Source organism: Thunnus albacares, chromosome 2 (genome assembly GCF_914725855.1).
Source record: "Thunnus albacares chromosome 2, fThuAlb1.1, whole genome shotgun sequence".
NCBI classification, from domain to species: domain Eukaryota; kingdom Metazoa; phylum Chordata; class Actinopteri; order Scombriformes; family Scombridae; genus Thunnus; species Thunnus albacares.
In genome coordinates this window covers 26,093,759-26,111,884 of record NC_058107.1, presented here as the reverse complement: position 1 = coordinate 26,111,884, position 18,126 = coordinate 26,093,759, and the positions used below count along the sequence as shown (strand labels likewise).

At 37.3% G+C, this 18,126-nt stretch overlaps 1 protein-coding gene across 2 annotated transcripts in view; it reads right to left on the bottom strand.

The window, feature by feature from the left end:
• hsd17b4 (hydroxysteroid (17-beta) dehydrogenase 4) overlaps positions 1–18,126 on the bottom strand; it is a 35,144-nt gene that overhangs the window by 16,569 nt on the left and 449 nt on the right. Inside the window, exons 1-12 of one of the 2 annotated variants that reach the window (XM_044375346.1) lie at positions 14,294–14,484; positions 13,884–13,937; positions 12,744–12,851; positions 12,025–12,084; positions 11,861–11,882; positions 11,622–11,668; positions 11,199–11,283; positions 8,924–9,111; positions 7,147–7,238; positions 6,915–6,939; positions 6,646–6,774; positions 2,358–2,473 (exon numbers count right to left, since the gene is read on the bottom strand). In XM_044375346.1, the coding sequence (XP_044231281.1) occupies positions 2,358–2,473; positions 6,646–6,774; positions 6,915–6,939; positions 7,147–7,238; positions 8,924–9,111; positions 11,199–11,283; positions 11,622–11,668; positions 11,861–11,882; positions 12,025–12,084; positions 12,744–12,851; positions 13,884–13,937; positions 14,294–14,345 (978 nt within the window). In that variant the 5' untranslated portion in view covers positions 14,346–14,484. Of the gene's footprint in view, positions 1–2,357; positions 2,474–6,645; positions 6,775–6,914; positions 6,940–7,146; positions 7,239–8,923; positions 9,112–11,198; positions 11,284–11,621; positions 11,669–11,860; positions 11,883–12,024; positions 12,085–12,743; positions 12,852–13,883; positions 13,938–14,293; positions 14,485–18,126 lie in introns of those variants that run through there. The other variant, XM_044375354.1, reaches the window with a different exon arrangement.

Sequence of the window (18,126 nt, the reverse complement as noted above, 5' to 3'; positions counted from 1 at the left end):
GAAACCAAATGTACTGTGTACACACAGTATAACCTTATAATCAATGCTTTTCTTTAGGCTTTGTACATAGAAAATTATTGTTATATTTTCGATGTTTGACATACAGCCGTGTCTTGTAATCACATGTAGGTAGGCCAAACATATAGGCACGACATTGAAATAAAAATGAACTAATACAAAACATGTAAGCTCATTTGAACCTTACTTACTTGAACTCATCATGCTGAGAGTGTTATGAGAATGAGTTTTATCTGCTCATGATGTTATATAAGTACATTTTAAACACTCCACGAAGAGAATACTTACATGACACACAAGCGTCTGTAAATGCACAGAGAAACAACTTTGCTAGAGTTGATGTAATGTTCCTGATATTTTGCTTCAAATATCTAATTATAAACATAATATCTAAGATTATTACACTTCCCTGCAGTTGGAGAAGTGCATGTCATGAAATAAATATAAGCACAGCAGTAGAAAAGAGGGGCATAACTTGCAAAAAATGTATATGTGTGTTGCAACTCACAAACATACACAATCTACACATACACACTTAACACAACGCTGTCAGCTAAAGACACAATGACGATGTTTGTCTTGCGGCTGAATTGTGACCCTGTTCCAAATCTCAAGTCCACACACACACACACACACACACACACACACACACACACATACACACACACACAAACAAACCCCCCTGCCAGAGACTCAGTGGAGAGGACAATTACACCCAAGATGGAGCGCACATCATTTAACATTTGCTAGTGAATCATGATATTATTGAGGCCAACTAGTTGAGTGCTGCTGAGGTCTCACCAGATGTCAAAGAGGACGTTTCATCATAAGTGAATCTCAACAAGTCAGCATCTGGTTATTACCACACAAGCGGAAGATAAAAAGGATGCATTAAGGTTGCAACTATAGTGTTATTTTCATTATCTATTAATCTCCTTGATTCATTCTTTGGTCTGTATAATATTGGAAAATGTGCATCATAATTTCACAAAGTCCCAGATGACATATCTAAATAGCTTGTTTTTCCAGCCAACAGTCCGAAACCCAAAGATATTCACTTTACTAACTACTTTGGTTTATTTTGGATTCATCATACTTTAACAATTAATTATTTATCATAACTGCTTCCGACTAATCGACTAGTCGTTTCAGTTTAATGCACAATATTTACATTTTTAAAGAAAAACAATAATTTCCATGATCTCATTTTGACATATAAATTTCTAAAAATTACTAGATTAGATTATCAAATTGATTCCCTACAAAATGCTTTTATGCGCTGAGTTTCATTTGGACATTGGTCCGGATACTGATAACATATTTAAACAACTATTGCTTAATACTGATAAGATAACCAGTATCTGTTGCACCCCTACTACACACTGCACTAAACCAAGCATTCAACCACAATAAATTATCAGTCATAAAACCGTGATGATCGTGGTCGATGCTTAATAAGCCATTTCTTTTATTCTAAAAATAAATCTACAAATTGTAAATGTTTAAGTATCAGTTTAAGTCATATTACAAAACAGATTAATCTGTTGATAAAATGTTGCACTCTCACTATTGCATGCTACACCTGTCTTCACAAAAAAAAAAAAAAAATGGTGGCTGTTCCAAGTGGATAATTATTTGATGTGATACAATTATACTTGTGGCTCAATGTTTTATTTAGGCAGCTCAGCCATGTGTGAGCTGTAACCAGTTCACTTGCTGTGATTCAATGATAGGGAACACAGCGAAGTGAGGAAGCGCCCATCCCCGGGAACCATCGCTGTACCATTGTGCTCCGACGTCTTTTGTATCTTGCATTCTAAAAGCTAATTTGAGTTGACACTTGTCTTGTGCATCGACGTTTCGTATTTACAGGAGACATCTAAGTACTTATCTATGTTGTAGGAGCTTTGCTGAAAAGGTAATTATCATCCCTGACTAAGTACAATGAGGCGGTATTAAAGAGTCATGAGTTGCCGTGTTTGAAACAGTCTGAGAGTTTAAAGCTCTTTCAGAAGTCATTGTCAACCTTCCATTACTGACACCACTGCAGGAGTAATGCGCTATGAAAAATTGAGGTGGAGGAAAACATTTGATGAGTGTGGAGAAACAGTGGTGAAAATAAGGTTAAGAACTGAAGAGGCCAGAAAATAACGAAGCAAAAGGACGAGAGAAGGACGATGGTAGAAGAGGATGAGTAAGAGTGCGGGTAGAAAAGGATCAGGTGTAGGCAGGTCATGATAATGTTTACTGCAACTATGATTGTCTTTCTTTGCATATTCCATGTCTGATATGTATTTACGTTATTGTCAAGGAAAAAAAGAAGCAATATTTCAACTCACAGGATTGATCCCTGAGGCTGAAGACGCGGCGGCTGCGGCGGCGGCGGTTGGACTGCCACCGACTTTTTCCTCCGAATCCACTCGAGACAGCACACTCACGATTGACTGTAGAGACTCTGCAAAGAGGGGAGAGATGGCAGATGAGTGCGACAAATCAAGAGACTGAGATACAGGAAGATGAAGTGATCTTCAGGATCTTTTGACCTGAAGAAAGTGAGTCTCTGATACCACAGAGCGTGCAGAAAGACAGAGATAGTTGTTTCTTATGCAGATAGCTTTTACTTGTGTCAACAAGCTTGTCGGCAATCTACCCATCAACTGACTGTACATGAGGCCCATTCTTCATACGTGGTTTAGCTAAAATTATCCTATTAACTCTCATCTAGCAAATTTTATTCTTCAACAACAGTTGGAGGATTTATTTAAAGAGGAACTCCGCTGGATTTGCACATCAAAGTGTGTTTACAGGTCAAAAAAAATTGACTGAAATTTAAAATTGATTGATTCTTGATCCTTTCTTTTAAAAACTGTCCAACAATGTTATAGGAGCCCAGTGCTAAATCATGGAGTCACTCTCATTTAATATAATGGCAACATGAAATTAAGTGCCTAAACTTAAATATATACATTTCATACTTTTAATGTAGGTAAAATATATATATTTTACTGTTGACAAATGACAAATCTCCATCAAGATTTGTTGGTTTCATTGGTTGGACATCAGACAGAAACTTTTAGTTACACTAAATTTGGATTGGTTCTTTATTAAATTTTACTTTGTTGTATTGATTTATCAATAACATAGAAGCGCTCATCTAAAAATCACAATTATATCAACATTTCCATACCGAAGCCTCTACAGGAAAGAAGATGGTCCCCCAAAAAAATCACAGAAAATCAGTTCATGTGTGGGGTTCCCTTTGAAAAGTCATCAACCACATAACTGTCAATAAAGCTGTACTTTTGCAGGAATGAGCCTAAGGAATATGACAGAAAATTATTAATCTCAAGGTAAATTATTTAAGTAAAGAACTCTAATGAGATGTTAACACACTTTAAGAACTTCAATCTAACACGCACTGATCCAGGGCAGCTTTAAAACAGATGAATATGAGCTCCACGTACTCTGTTCTAACATTAGTTATTCACATGTACTGAAGACTCTGAGTCAACACTGTTTGTCCTCATTTTGCAACTTTAAAACAGAATGTAAATACATCTACCCAGGTAGCACAAGTCATGAAAACCTCTGCAGATTCTGCCAAAACAAACAAAGGAAGACAGTTGAAACAACCAGCAAACAGAACAAAAATTGACTTGGAAGACCACAGACACTAATTACCATCAATCAGTGGCCGGCAGTTACAGAACAGAGGCTGCAACAAGTCTCTGTAATAAGCTACAAATGAGGAGGCACTACAAAGCCATGCTAATGAGGCCCGCTAGCGCCCAGTGGGACTGCCACCCCCGTTCATTTAATGTTAACACCACCACCCTTTCTTCAAATGTACATCTGACAGCGTGGAGAGGGATGGAGGAGGCAGAGGGTAATAATAATCAATATTTGACACATTCTTGTTTGCATGAGACCTTACGGGAACAACACTCTTCTAGTTCATACTAATTATTGTATTCACCTTCACTTTTTTTCCCTCCACCTCATCCGCTTGATATCTAACACCATCTTGTCCTCACTCAGTGTTACTAAACTCTCTGTAAATACAGATGAGCAGATAGTAAAATGGCTCAATTGCCTGAAAACTGAAGGATTTTGTTTCAGGTTCCCACTCTCACAAAAGCTTAATTTCCTCCACAATTCAAAGTGTGACTGCATGACTACTACACCTTTCTTCCCCTCTTTCTTCATTGCTATTTTTCACTGACTTAAAGAAGAAGGCTGGAGATTTTCAATATGTTAATTATCGTGTGCTAAACCAACCATGAACTGATCCTCCTTACACTGTGTGTGTATCCAAAGCCTGATATATCTTATTCCTCTGTGTCGTAGACCTCTGTTGTTGTCCAAAAACTATTAAAAACACGTCAATGAGCCGCACCGTTGCACAGGGTGATATGTTCCTTCGGTTAGTTTAGAAACGGTTTTGAAGAATAATAACAGCTGTTCTGTTTTCAGTCTCTGGACAGTTGTTCTGTGTAAGGCAAACAGCAGAGCTTCGCTAGCTTGTTGTGCTACATATCACAACCTCTTTGTACTGAAGTTCTTTGAGAAATGTACAACGTGGCACAACAAGCTAGAGAAGCTCTGTAAACGGAACTGCGTTGCCGTGCACGTACAGTGGCGTCTGCCTCAGACAGAACATCTCTCCTGAGACTGAAAATTTCAGCGCTGTTAATACTCTTTGGAGCCGTTTCTAGACAAAATAACATGACCGTACTCTTTGTGACGAAGGAACATGTCACCCAGGTCAGAGGTCTGGCTCACTGATGTGTTTTTAATTATTTCTGGACAATGATGCAGGTCTACAGCACAGAGGAAAACAATAACTCAGGCTTTAGATACACACACAATGTAAGTAGGATGAGTTCATTGTTGGTTTGGCTCTGCACTTGAGATTTGTTACAGAAGCGTCATGCATTCACTTGAGAGAAAAAAAAAAATTGCCCTGTTTTTCTGAATTAACAAGATAATTATCTTGGAAATTCTGAGAAAAGTTTTCATAGAAAAAAATAATTCTGCTATGTTTTTCTGAATTAATGAGATACCTCAAAATCCCAAGAGAAGCTCTCATTCCTACTTGAGAGCTTGAAGTAAACATGTCCCGCCTGTTTAGTTTTAATCCAGTTTTATTTTGGTTTTGGTTTGAAACATTGGGAAATACTCGTCTTTAAGTAATATAGATGGTTTTGTTATTAGTTTGTCGACTTTGTGAAGGCATCTCAGGACAGGCAAAAATGTTTCATCAAAGCCCAAAAATAGATGAAACAAACACACCAGACCGCCTACAGAGCTGAGAGGTTATTTTAGTTTGCAATTTCCACAAACAGGTATAGTGGAATGACTCGACTTTAGAGAGGACATCTGGACCAGCAGTCTTTAGGATTTATCTGATAACCTAAAACTTACAACAGGTCAAACATGCGAAAAAGAACAGTTATGTTCATAAAAGAGCACAGAAAAATCATGACAGAGAACGCATCTTTCAGGACCTTTGCCTCGTTCAGAGGCCGTCGTTACCATAATTACGCTACTTTAGGTGCAACGAAATTCAGACAGCGGCGTTACCACAGTCAGGATTTTGAGGTATCTCGTTAATTTAGAAAAACAGGGCAATTTTTTTTTTCTCAAGTGAATGCGTTATGCTTCCGTAATTGGTTGACAATGCGAAAAATATAGAAAATCGCCGCCCTCATCCTTTGATGTTTGAAGCATTTCAATTATGTCTGCTGTTTCTAACTAAATATAAACAAATATTCAACAACTTTCTATCTTGTCTCACATCATAGCTATCAATCAATATCAGACGCTGTCTCATGGAAACCTGCCAATAGCTTCATAATAAAGATTGAAATACACCTTTCCTCAGCATCACACACCTCCTCCTCACCATGATTGAACAGTTTATCAAGGTGCCAAGATACAGTAGATCCATTTTTCAAACATGAGCGATAACTGTAACTGTAGAATATCAGGGAGTTAACCTGCCCAAGACCAAGGACTAAGCTTTACAGTGAGCACGGTTACATCATCGGTCAGTATCAGATGGCTCTGATCACATTCAGTGTTGCTACACAGTGAGCTGCAATCTGAATCATTCTGACTCAACACAGCATGATTCAAACAAGTGTGAAAGCAGACCAGCTGGGTGACGAGGAGGGAGTCGATCCAACTCAGATATGGACTCAATTGAAGAAATCAAATGTAAAAAATGGGCTTAGTAACATCTCAAACGGTGGTTGTGTGGTCTCTGACTTGGAGATAAACGTTCATGTTCACAACTAATGAGTGATATGTAAAAGAAAAAAAATTAGGATGTGTATTATTAAATTCAATGGTTTATATTTTTTATATACTACTATGTGTGTGTGTGTGTGTGAATGTAGGCTATTGTGTATGAAAGTGTGCTCTTTTATTACATTTATTTATTCAGTAAAGTTTCCCTGACCACACTCACAGTGTTACACATTCACACCTGGAAGCTGCCCAGTACAACCACAGCATGACTTTCTCCCGCCCAGACTTATCCTGCCGGTTGAGGGGTCAAACCAGCAAACTTCCAATCTCTAACCTTTAGGCCACCACTGCCCCTCATGTCAGAATATTACTGACCTTGCACGCTAGAAGGCTTCGTAGCATCTGTAAAATCACAGATTTTGTCCCACTGGTCCCTGACAGCCTCGGGTGACGTGGGCTGGTTCTTCTGTCTCACAATGCTGCCCTGAGAACGCTCCCAGCGCACTGCACACATGGACACACACAAATAAAAGAGGTCATTGAATAGCGAAAGTCACGCACACATACAGTACTGGTGAACCAGGGGCTAATGAATATCATAGATGTATACAGACGTTTCCTCTGGAAAATTACACAGTACTCACATTTACCAATCCAGCCTGCACCGACCTGAAAGAAGATGAAACATGAGCAGATGAGCCATCACACAGAAATAGAAAAAAAAAAAAAAGTCTGTTTATGAAAATTGAACATGTCAGTGGTACATTGCTGTTCGCAATGGCAGAAGAAAAAATTAGACAAAGCTACAGTACAGACAGTACAGTGAGAGGGAGACCTTGAAGAAGGAGAAAGAGAGTGTTTTTTTTTTCTGGATACCTCAAACAGTCCTCCATTTTCTTGGCATTGTTCGTGACAGAGCCACAGGACCATGGGAGCAACATACTCAGGCTTCAGAGACTCAACGAGATCTAAATAAACAAAACAAATGTACATCTTTTAACACAGATTTACTGAATGGCAAAGAATTGCATCTGCTTCAGTGTTTTTTTTTTGCTTAGTAGTTAGAGTATTATTACAATAATGAAGCTCATTTTGAAAATACTACAAGGACATGGTCTGAGTTATCAGACACGCCTCAAGCATTCGTCCTCGTGCTACAGAGCTATCAGACATTAGATGCTGTTTATTCCGAACAAATTTCAAAAGGAGAGAGAGAGAGAGAGAGAGAAAATTATATGGAGAAAATACCCTTAATTTGATTTTTGTACACATCTAGGCTGTATTACAGTACACATTATACAGTATGTGCATGATGAATTAATTGCTCTGAAATCTGAATCTTTATTTTAATTAATCAAAAGAAAGGCAATATATATGTCATGACAGTTATGGATTGTTACACAGTAAGAATTAGTAACTACACACCAATTTGTGTAGTTTATTTAATATAATCTTCTTCCACTGGACAAAACACAAAACTTGCACTTATACTAGCATGTGAAGAGGGAAACAGATCTACCTATAATGCATTAGAGTATAAGATCTGGGTAAAATAAGTTTAAACTGATCTCGAAAATAATCAAAGTATTTCTGGATGTATATTGGAGTCTTAAGTAAGTATTAATAACTATATTATGAAATAGATTCCCATATATGTTGGAATGAAGTCCAACATGTATGGCAAACACTGTGAATTCCCCTATATGATCCATTGAAGATTTAATACTATACACCATATGTCTGTAGAAAATATTTGCTTCTGTCACCAAAACATGGTGGTTAAAGAACAGGCACCCCGCTTCCTTCACTGCACACTGCAATGTTTTTCAAGATTAGGTTTTTTTTTTTTGTCTTGTTTGTTTTTAGAAAAGCCTGAGTCAGTGAAAGCCAACATATGGAACCAAGTCATTTACTAAGGTAAGGCCATCCTGTGACAGTTGGCACAGCGCAGTGTGACAGATGCTACTGCAGACCAGCACGGCAGGAAAACAAAACCATTCCTTTTATTTGTCACTTAATACCCCTGTCAACAGAGCTGCAGTCACAGAGAACGCACAATATGTTCATGAAGTATAGACATTTCCAAACACAGAGTTTGGTAGGTTGGAAAAAAAAATCTTCCTGCGCTCATAAGATCATTTTTAAAAAAACAGGAAATAATGTTTAAAAAGTTGTCATTTTGAAAGTGGATTTATTGTTTTATCGTGTTTATGAGCTATTATGAGCCTAATTTCACAATGCTGAATTACATCATCTTAAGAAATATTTATAACTGACATACTTGCTCGCATTTTTGTGAATATAATAACACCTACAGTCAAATGAGGAGGCCAGAGCCACCTGTTTAAATCAAGGGGTGATACATTAAAACTTTTAAAGCACTCACAGGGATCATGATTTCATCATGGTTATTGGAACAGCAAAAGAAACACAGCTCTTGAATATTAGAAGATAAATTTGCATGTCAAACGGGAGTGCTGTTGCCTCAAATTTTGTAAATCAACATTACATGAGTGGCTGTGGTTAGAATCTATTTACCCATTTTAGCCTGTTGTGAGAGTGTGTGCACCCTAAAACCTAGTGGAACACCACAGTATGTGTTATACACACCAATTGCATGCAAATATATTGGTCGTTTTATCTGTCTGCCTACCTGGGGGCATAACAGTCTCTGTGAGCCTCGACCCAGCAACAGGAGCAATAGTGTTGGTATGGATGTTGTACTTGCGTCCCTCGACGGCCAAGGTGTTTGCCAGTCCCAGCATGCCCAGCTTGGCAGCGCTGTAGTTGGCTTGGCCAAAGTTACCATAGATGCCTGCAGCTGAAGTCGTCATGATGATTCTGGCCACAGACATCCCAAGGCAACAAGTCAGTGTTAATGCAAAGTGACAGGCATCGCAATGGAGTAATGGGAGATACAGGCAGCCCCCATCCAACATACACACATAATCTCACGAGGTAGTATGCTCTTTTCATGCATGCATAAACATGCAGGAGTACACATATGTGGGCAACTAGACATGTAATGCAAACCCACTCACACACATACACAACATCTAACTGCTTAATCACAAATACAGCGCTGCGTACAGCAAATTTACTTGAATATTTTACTTGTACAACATCGAACACATGCTATATGTAGAAATAGATGCATGTAGTTGACACACAGTCTTGTAAATACATTTTTGCTAGTAATCTCACGCATGGAGTTCACCTCAGTCAAGCACAAGTAAAGAGGTTAAGCACCAACGCCAAATTGACTGTAGATGACGTCTGAAACACGCCATCTCACTGGTCATCAGAAAGCAGTGACCAATATTGCAACACACTCATGGTGTATAGTACAACCACCACGAGAAGATTGGCAATAATAAAATATTTTATAATCGTTAACTTTTATGGCCTAAAGTTAATGAATCAATTACACTTGAATAACAAAGTCCCAAACATTCTAGTAAGTGTTCCTACAAGAACTACTTATTTGCATTTTTAAAGAGCAGAATATGATCGAATATGGTTATTTAGAGGAGCAAAAGCAAACACACAACATTTCTTTGATGATACAGAATATAATATAATTTTCTTTAGGATGACTAGATACAAAGATTGAATTGTAAACTTGCCCATCAAACATTAGAAAAAAATATACAAACTATATATTATTATAATCTGAAATTATCAAGATATATATTCAGTTCGTCAACCTATACGTTAAAGAATATTCTTATGTCAAAACTTTAACATAAAAAACGACTTTCACTGCAACTGTTTTCTGCTCAATTAAAAGCCACTCTTGAGTTCAATGACACTTCTTGCAAAATGTCACTTTAATTTTCACAGACTAATGCCTTCTCCCATTCATGTAGAACAGCTTGTGTGCACTTGGGAAGGGCATCTGTTACCTGAAGTAACATGGGAGCAGATCTGCTTGTGTGACCTTCTTCTGAAAAATTACAATTCAAAAACACGCAAACCTCAATGGGCCCTTTTAGCAGCACATACATTTTTACTTGTCATAGAAGGAAAACCACAGGTGTGATTAATAATATCCATTTGTCCAGTTTTAGATTGCAGTCATCGTTAATGAGGCCTTTTAACAAGGCTCTGTTAATGTAGTGACACGAGTTGCATTAGACGCCTGTTGAAGTCAGCAATGTCTTCACCATATTCCATTAGGGATCGATGGTGCCTTAAAATATGATCGATACATATCTGGATACATCTTCACTACTTCAAGTCTAAATTAAATTATTCTCTGAATGTTTCTTTACAAATGAAGAAGTAGTCCATGTGTGAATAAGCTCTTGATTGAGTGGCAAAACGTGTTCAATTTTGCAAGTTTAGTCCAGTGGAAATTTTAATTTTGACTTGACGCTTCATGACTTGGAAGAATGAGATGAATCTGCACACATCTCTACTGCTTCTTGTACAGTCATCAATTTAAATACTATTCAAATTATTCAGAGATCAACCTTAAGTGCTGCATACCCAAATTAACTAATTTCCTTCTTTCTTTAGTAATTTGCATATTCGTCTCAAATTTGCTGTCTTAGGCTTTTATTATTATGCAGATTTTATTCTTTTTACACTGTGAAGTCAGAGTCAGAGTCAGAAAATATGTATAATACTGTGATGGCAGACATTCTCTGATTTATATACTCACTACCTCACATGCATATCCTCAAGTGCCCACTTGAAGTGGGGCACATAAAGAACACCGAGTACCTTTGATACTTAAGCTGAGTCTGAATCAGGGCTTCATCATACAGCATTATATGTATCCTGATATCTTGATTACACTCCACTGATCTGTCTGCTGAGGATATTGTACTTTGTAGGATCTACAAAAATAATCCTGCCCACATAATAGAAGGAAAGCACAGTTTTCATCCACATCAATAAACATTAGTAGCTTGACTCCTTACCTGCCAAACTTTTGGTTTTTCATGTGGTTCCAGGCAGCACGGGTCACCAAAAAGGAGCCTCTCAAGTGAACTCTATGAATCAGGTCTGAAATGCAGAGTAAGAGGAATGACACAGTAAACATTAGCACAAAACAAATACCATTGCACAGTTTAGTTATTTCACATTTGTGGCTCAGATCCAGATGGAAGTAGTTTTTTAAAACTCCCACACAGGAAATCTGTTTTTACAAGCATAAGGTAGCTTGAAGTAGAAGAAGCCGAAGATAAAACAAATGTGTTCTTCTACTTATAGCGTGGTGGCACAGTCTTCATGATGAGGTGAGCCAAACAAAAGGAAATAATGTGACGATATGAGATGACCCCATACACAGTATGAGTTAATGAGAGTGAAGTGAATGTAAAGATCGGACATAATTTAATTACCCCAATCCAGATCACTCGTCCTGGCAAATGATCGGTCACGAAGGATCCTTGGCAAAGAAAAGCAGGAAAGAATTTTAGTCTTTTCAGTCTTTGTGACGAAACTTCAGGTTATTTTTTTAACATGATTACAGTGCCCCAAACTCCTATTAATATGCTAACTGCAATCAAAGGGCCACTCCAAAAACGGATGATGTGATTAGACCTCAAAAAAGTGTGATTAATGCCATGAAATGACTCACCCAGCATTGTTTACAACAATATCTGGAAGAAAAGATTTTGTTCAATAAAAACAACAATATTAAAATCACTATCATTTCATTTAGATAATTTAAATTGAACTGAGTAATGAAGTGAATAATAAACTCTGATGGCCACATGATTTTCATCCAAAGACAATACTAACCGATTCTTCCAAATGCATCCAGTGCTGATTGGATTAGTTTTTCTCCATCTTCCACAGAATCTGTAACAGCAGAGATAGTGATAAAATGATGAAATGTTCTGCATAACTGTATCTTATTTATTGTTCCAGTTAGTTCTGCTACAATTATAAAAATGTTTCTTATAGATATGACAACTCAAAGTATAACAGTTACAATAATAAAATTTATGAGCGTCTTATTATATGGTAAAGAAAGTTCTCGTGCTCAGTATGTTGAGTAATAATCTGAGACAACTCAACTATTTAAACTAGTTATTCAGCTATTAAAATCATTTGTATTGATTGCTGGGTATCATCGTTTGTTATAAACTGGGTAAAAAGTATGGCATCTTTTCTAGTAAGTGATACCTTTGAATTACATCTACAAACGAATTTGCCATGTTCAAAAATACCTGAAAGAAAGACATCAAAGCGTTGTCTTGCTTGGTTCATTAAAAAAAAAAAATCTTACAGATACAAGATGCACAGAGATGAGAGGGGAAAATACACCTGTCAACAATACTCACTGACTGCTTTATCAGTGAGGTATTCAGACTGACTGAAATCAATATTCCTTTTGAGACTAGCATTACATGACCTAAATACTACAAGGTTAGCAGAGATAGAAACAAACAGTGATAATGATGTGTGAGAGAACAGAAGAGAAGAGAAGAAGAGAAGAGCTATTCCAAACTTCTCACCATAGTTCGCCACAGCCTTGCCTCCTTTTGCTCTTATCTCCTCCACCACCTTATCAGCAGCTGCAGAACTCTTTCCACCCCCTTTAGTGTCTGCCCCAAGGTCATTCACTTTATTGCAATGAGAAGAAAGAGATTAGCAATAATGGGGTGAGTTCTGCAATTCTCCACGAGTGATTAGGTTAGGAGAAGAGTGTAGCTAAGCTGATTCCTTGTCAGAGTTCAAGGGCAAGTTCAGCCCAGGCAGCAGGGAAAGCTGTTAATTTGGGGCAAATGTTTATGCCTGCATCTGCAACTGCTGACTCTAAAAAGAAAGGATATCATAACAATCAATGCAATGCACATTTCTGTGAAACATGCCTCACTCTGGGGTATATGTAATCTCTAAATCACTTAAATCTAGGGATGCACTGATCCAACTTTTTCCCTCCTGATACCAATTTCAATACCTCAACTCGGGATCTGCTGATACCGAGAACCAATTTGATACTTCACTGTGTGGAAAGCATTGGATTATTTTTTAAGTGAGTTCACATTAAAATACAGATTGCTGCAACACTAAAAACTGAGTTTGCAACCTGCTGTGACTGAATGAATGTAACTTGGTAGCAAAAATAACTTTTTTTCACAATGACATTGACAAAGAAACTGTATTTACTGTGGATTGGTCACCAATCAGATGTATTGGATCAGTGCATCCGTAATTGAATCAAAATGAGGACACCTCTAAGCAGCAGCAGTCATCTTTAACAGTGTGCAATGCAGGAGCAATAATCTGCAGGTTTCTACTCAAGCTCTGATGTCACCTTGTGCAGATTAAGATCACTGCTGCTCCTTTTCTGTATATGAGCAGCAAGTAATATGAATTTATGGTAAAAAGCTCACATTTCAGTAAGATTTCTAAAAATAGACCATTTGATTAATGAAACATAGATTTGCTGTCCAGTTCAGTTCTAACACTTCAGGGAATTATGCTAAGTTGTAAACATGCATACTGACAAAACTATCTCTTCAAAGCAACTAAAAATAATACACCCATTGTGGTAACGAGGCTTCACTTTTACTAGGGAAGCTACATGAGATCACATCCACTACACCTGCTCCAGTGAAGGAAGCGATTTGAAATGAAGATCTTTTGCTTACCTACAACTGAGGCGCCTCTTTCAGCAAAAGCCAGTGCATATTCTTTGCCAAGGCCTATGGGGAAAGAAGACATATGAGTAAAATGCTATAAGTATACCTTTAACAGAACAACACCCCCCCCCCCCCCCCCCCCCCCCATTAAGGAGTATGTTGTGGAGTTGCTGTATGTGCCCTTTGACACACTTGCGTCGCACTTTGATCCCTGTGTTATTCACGTACGAGGGCTAGCAAATGTCTGTTGCAATAGAAAGGGAGGCTTTCATAGTTAAACACTAGCTGCGTTAATAACCTGGCTCATATATTTATTAAATCTTTGCAACTAGAGGGTTAGCATTCGTAGCTAACGTTGCGAAACCTATTTAAGTACGTAAAGCTAACGCTCAGTTAGCTCAGTTGCACGACAGTTTTACCTCCTCCGGCCCCGGTGACAAGCACGACTCTTCCCTCGAATGACAAAGACATCCCTGTGAGATATTATTCTCTGATTCTGAGCTGTGACAGGACACCAACAGTTGCAAGTAGAGGAGCAACAGTGATTCCCAGAGTCAGTCAGCAGCAGGGTGAACTTCCACAAGTTCCACTTCCGCAATAACGTAGGGGGCGGTCTAAGCAGTGACCAATCAGAAACCACAATTTTATTAACCCTGTTGTCACCACTGCTGAGTTTTCACATGTAGTCTATATTTACTACTTATGTTTTATATTTTATTACTTCAACAAAATTATTGTTAATCATCGTTTGAATTACATTAACTATTTAGGAGCCTCACCCTTCAGCGTACTGCATATATTTTATTTCATGGCAAATTCATAACCTTGTGTTAAAGGTTCACAAAGTTTCAAGTCTGTCTTAAAACAACAGTCAGGTGCCCAAATGAACAATGACATAGTTTTTTCTTGCTGTAATCATTCGTCCTGTTCAGAAGAGGATCCCTTCATAATGCACTTACAATGTAAGTGATGGGGGGCAAAAATCCACAGTCCTCCTTCTGTGCAAACATGTATTTAAAAGTTTATCTGAAGCTAATATGAAGCTTCAAATGAGTCAAATCAAGTAGATATCTTTCAGTGTTACAGTATTTTTAGTGCCAAAGTCCCTCTTTTTGTTACTATACTTCCACTGCAGCTCAAAAGGGAAACACAAAGAGGGAATTTGATGCTAAAAAGACTGTAAATGAGGCAGGTATCCACTTGTTATGACTAACTCAGACTGCTGAAGCCTCATATAAGCTTCAGATCAACTTTTAAATGCATTTTTGCACAAAATGACTGTGTGGACACACCGTGGGTTTTGGCCTCCATCACTTACATTGAATGCACATTTGAAGGGGATCTTTTAACAGCCAGTATGAGCAGGAGAAATGATTACAGCGAGGAAATCCTCTTTCAGTGTTCATTTGGACACCTGACTGTTGTTTTAAGACAGTCTTGAAAAACCTCTCCTTTAATATAAAACACATTACAAGACAACTGATTTTTAAAATTTAATTTATAATATATTATTTTCTTTTAGAACCTAATTGCCTTGTTATAGATTATTTCAGCATGTGTGTAAAACTATGGAAATGCAAAATGTCAACTAAAAAGCTAATAAATGTCTAATGTATAGTCAATCTCAAATTGTTTTTGTATATTAAAAAATCTATTAGATGTTTGCTGGCTTACATAAAAATCTCCCGTGGATGTTTGCAGACTGGCTTGGGTTGAAGAAATCAGCAATACATGTCACAACATGTATAATACATTATTCATCACAGCATAGGCTATCACATTTTGCTTATCAGTTTATTTTTTAGCAGAAAAGATCAATAAAATAAAATTGCTAAAAAAAAATATGCTCAATCTTTATTTACTTTATTTAATATTTATATTCATTTAATCAATAATAATGCATCATATTTTATTTGTTATATTTTGGGACATAACCAGTAACATGTATATGTAAGGTAAATGTAATGAAGTAGAAGTATACAGTTGCTTTTTTTAAGCGCTTTGGGCACCTTTTATAAGTTATTTCAGGGTACAATGAGTTAGAATAGTAACATAATTCAATATTTTTCATATTTAAACATCATAGTAAATCTAGCTGTTTGGGGCACTTTTAGTATAATTGTAAAGTTCCCAGACTACAGGATGAGAAAATGTATCTTAATTACTTCTAAACATACATACATGAGCTAAACATTCTGTATTATTTTATTAGCTAGGAAATCTGAAAGATTAGTAGTCCATGCCAAAATGTTACCCACTGTCCAAGAGGAATAACTCTTTCTAACAATCACGATTATCATAGAGGGAATGTGAAAAAAAAACATCACAGTCTAGTGAACTGTCTAATATTCATTCCACTTTCACACCAGACATTTTGACGTATAGCAGAAAAAGCACAGGTGTATCTAATTAAATTATTGATGACTGTGTTCCGTCTAAGTGTCGAAGTAAGCAGAACGAGTTAGCAAGCAAGCAAAATACCAGGAAGTTGGAAGTGGCAAAATTAAAGAAAACACAGCCATAATTAATGTTACTGATTACACCTGCATTTCCTGCAGTTATTGTGTCCGAATGGCTGTAGTGAAAGTGGCCTATTGAGGCCCCGTGGATGGAGTATTTTTAAGTATTCATATGCTGCACAAATTTAACAATAATATCTCACCCATGTGCCAGAAATGTAAAATAACAAATCCTTTACATGTGATCTGGCATTGCCCAGTGATTGCAGAGTTTTTGGAAACCTATAGTAGTATAATAGTATAACTTATACTTGAATCCACTGAAAATAAATAACTGGTATGCACTTCATTTTACTTGCCAGTACAGCTGGGAAAAAAAATGCATTTCAGTAAACTGGAAATCTAACCTCCCTCCCTCATAAAGACACTGGATCAATGAAGTAACATCCCACTGTAGAGATGATCCTCTACAATGTAAAGAAGAGACCCACACTGTTTATCTGGGGAGCTTTCATAGACGCCTTACCTCGACTCCAGTGTGACGGCTGATACTCACTTGCTGTTTTATGTTCATGAGGACCTAATTTTATTTCACAACCTAACATACCTTCAAAGCATTTATTTTAAAAATATATATACTTTTTTATGACTTTGTCGGGTTATTTTTGGTATTTATACTCTACATCACATGTAGTGTGTAGGCTATGAATAGAGTTTATAGGAGACTTTTAAGACTATTTGGACACCTTAGGTGTTTGACATTTCATCAATCTATTCAATCATTCATTCTCAAGCTAGTATTGTGTTCCCATAGTGCATATTTCAGGTGCTTGTTACTGACATGTTATTGTTTGAGCTAGTATCCCATCAAGTATTTCTTGTTCAGACTAATCCTAATTCATTTTTACTTTAGGTTATAGTGGGGGTGAAACTAAAGATGTATTTATGTAATGTATGTAAAATACTCTACTTTGAATAATTATTTGTGTCCGATATGTTTTTTCCACAAAAAAAATAAATTATCTTGTTACAATCCTTAAAATGAGATCTAGAGTACTCCTTCTCCCTCATGCATGCGTTATGAAATAGCAACAAATTACTAGATGCCATGCAATGAGAGAGAGAGAGAGAGAGAAAATCATGGCAATCAAAAGCAAACAGAATATGCGGTGACTGCTCTACAATGTAAAACACTCAATGAAATAAGGAGCATTCACTTTAACAAGTTCAACTCTGTAATTTCAGATTTCAAAGAGCTTAATGACCTCTCAAAATATAAAAAAATACTCAGAGGACAAGGAGACAGGGCATATGTTGCTGCCCAATATGTATCAACATGCCACAATCTGAGGGACAGTGAATGACCTAGACACACACACACACACACACGCACACTTTGACACTTTCATTCATTGTGGACAGCCTAACCCAAACCCTAACCTTTACCTAACCTAAATTCACACTTTACCACTAACCACTAACTGCGCTTTGGTCCCCTTGAGGACTTCTGGTCCTGACAAGGTTGGTGTTTATACAGGAAAAGGTCCCCAAGAGGTAACACACACACACACACGCACACACAAACACACACACAGATGGTTACTGAGTGAATTACTCTGTTCCTACATAGACCCATAATATTACTGTTAACTGAGGATTCATTTCAATACTACTGTACACCTTCATCCTTCCCTAAACATAAACCCTCAATCCAGAAAATCCCATATTGTGTACGTTTTTTTGTTTATTATATACAGATTAGCAGCCACACACACACACACACACACACACAC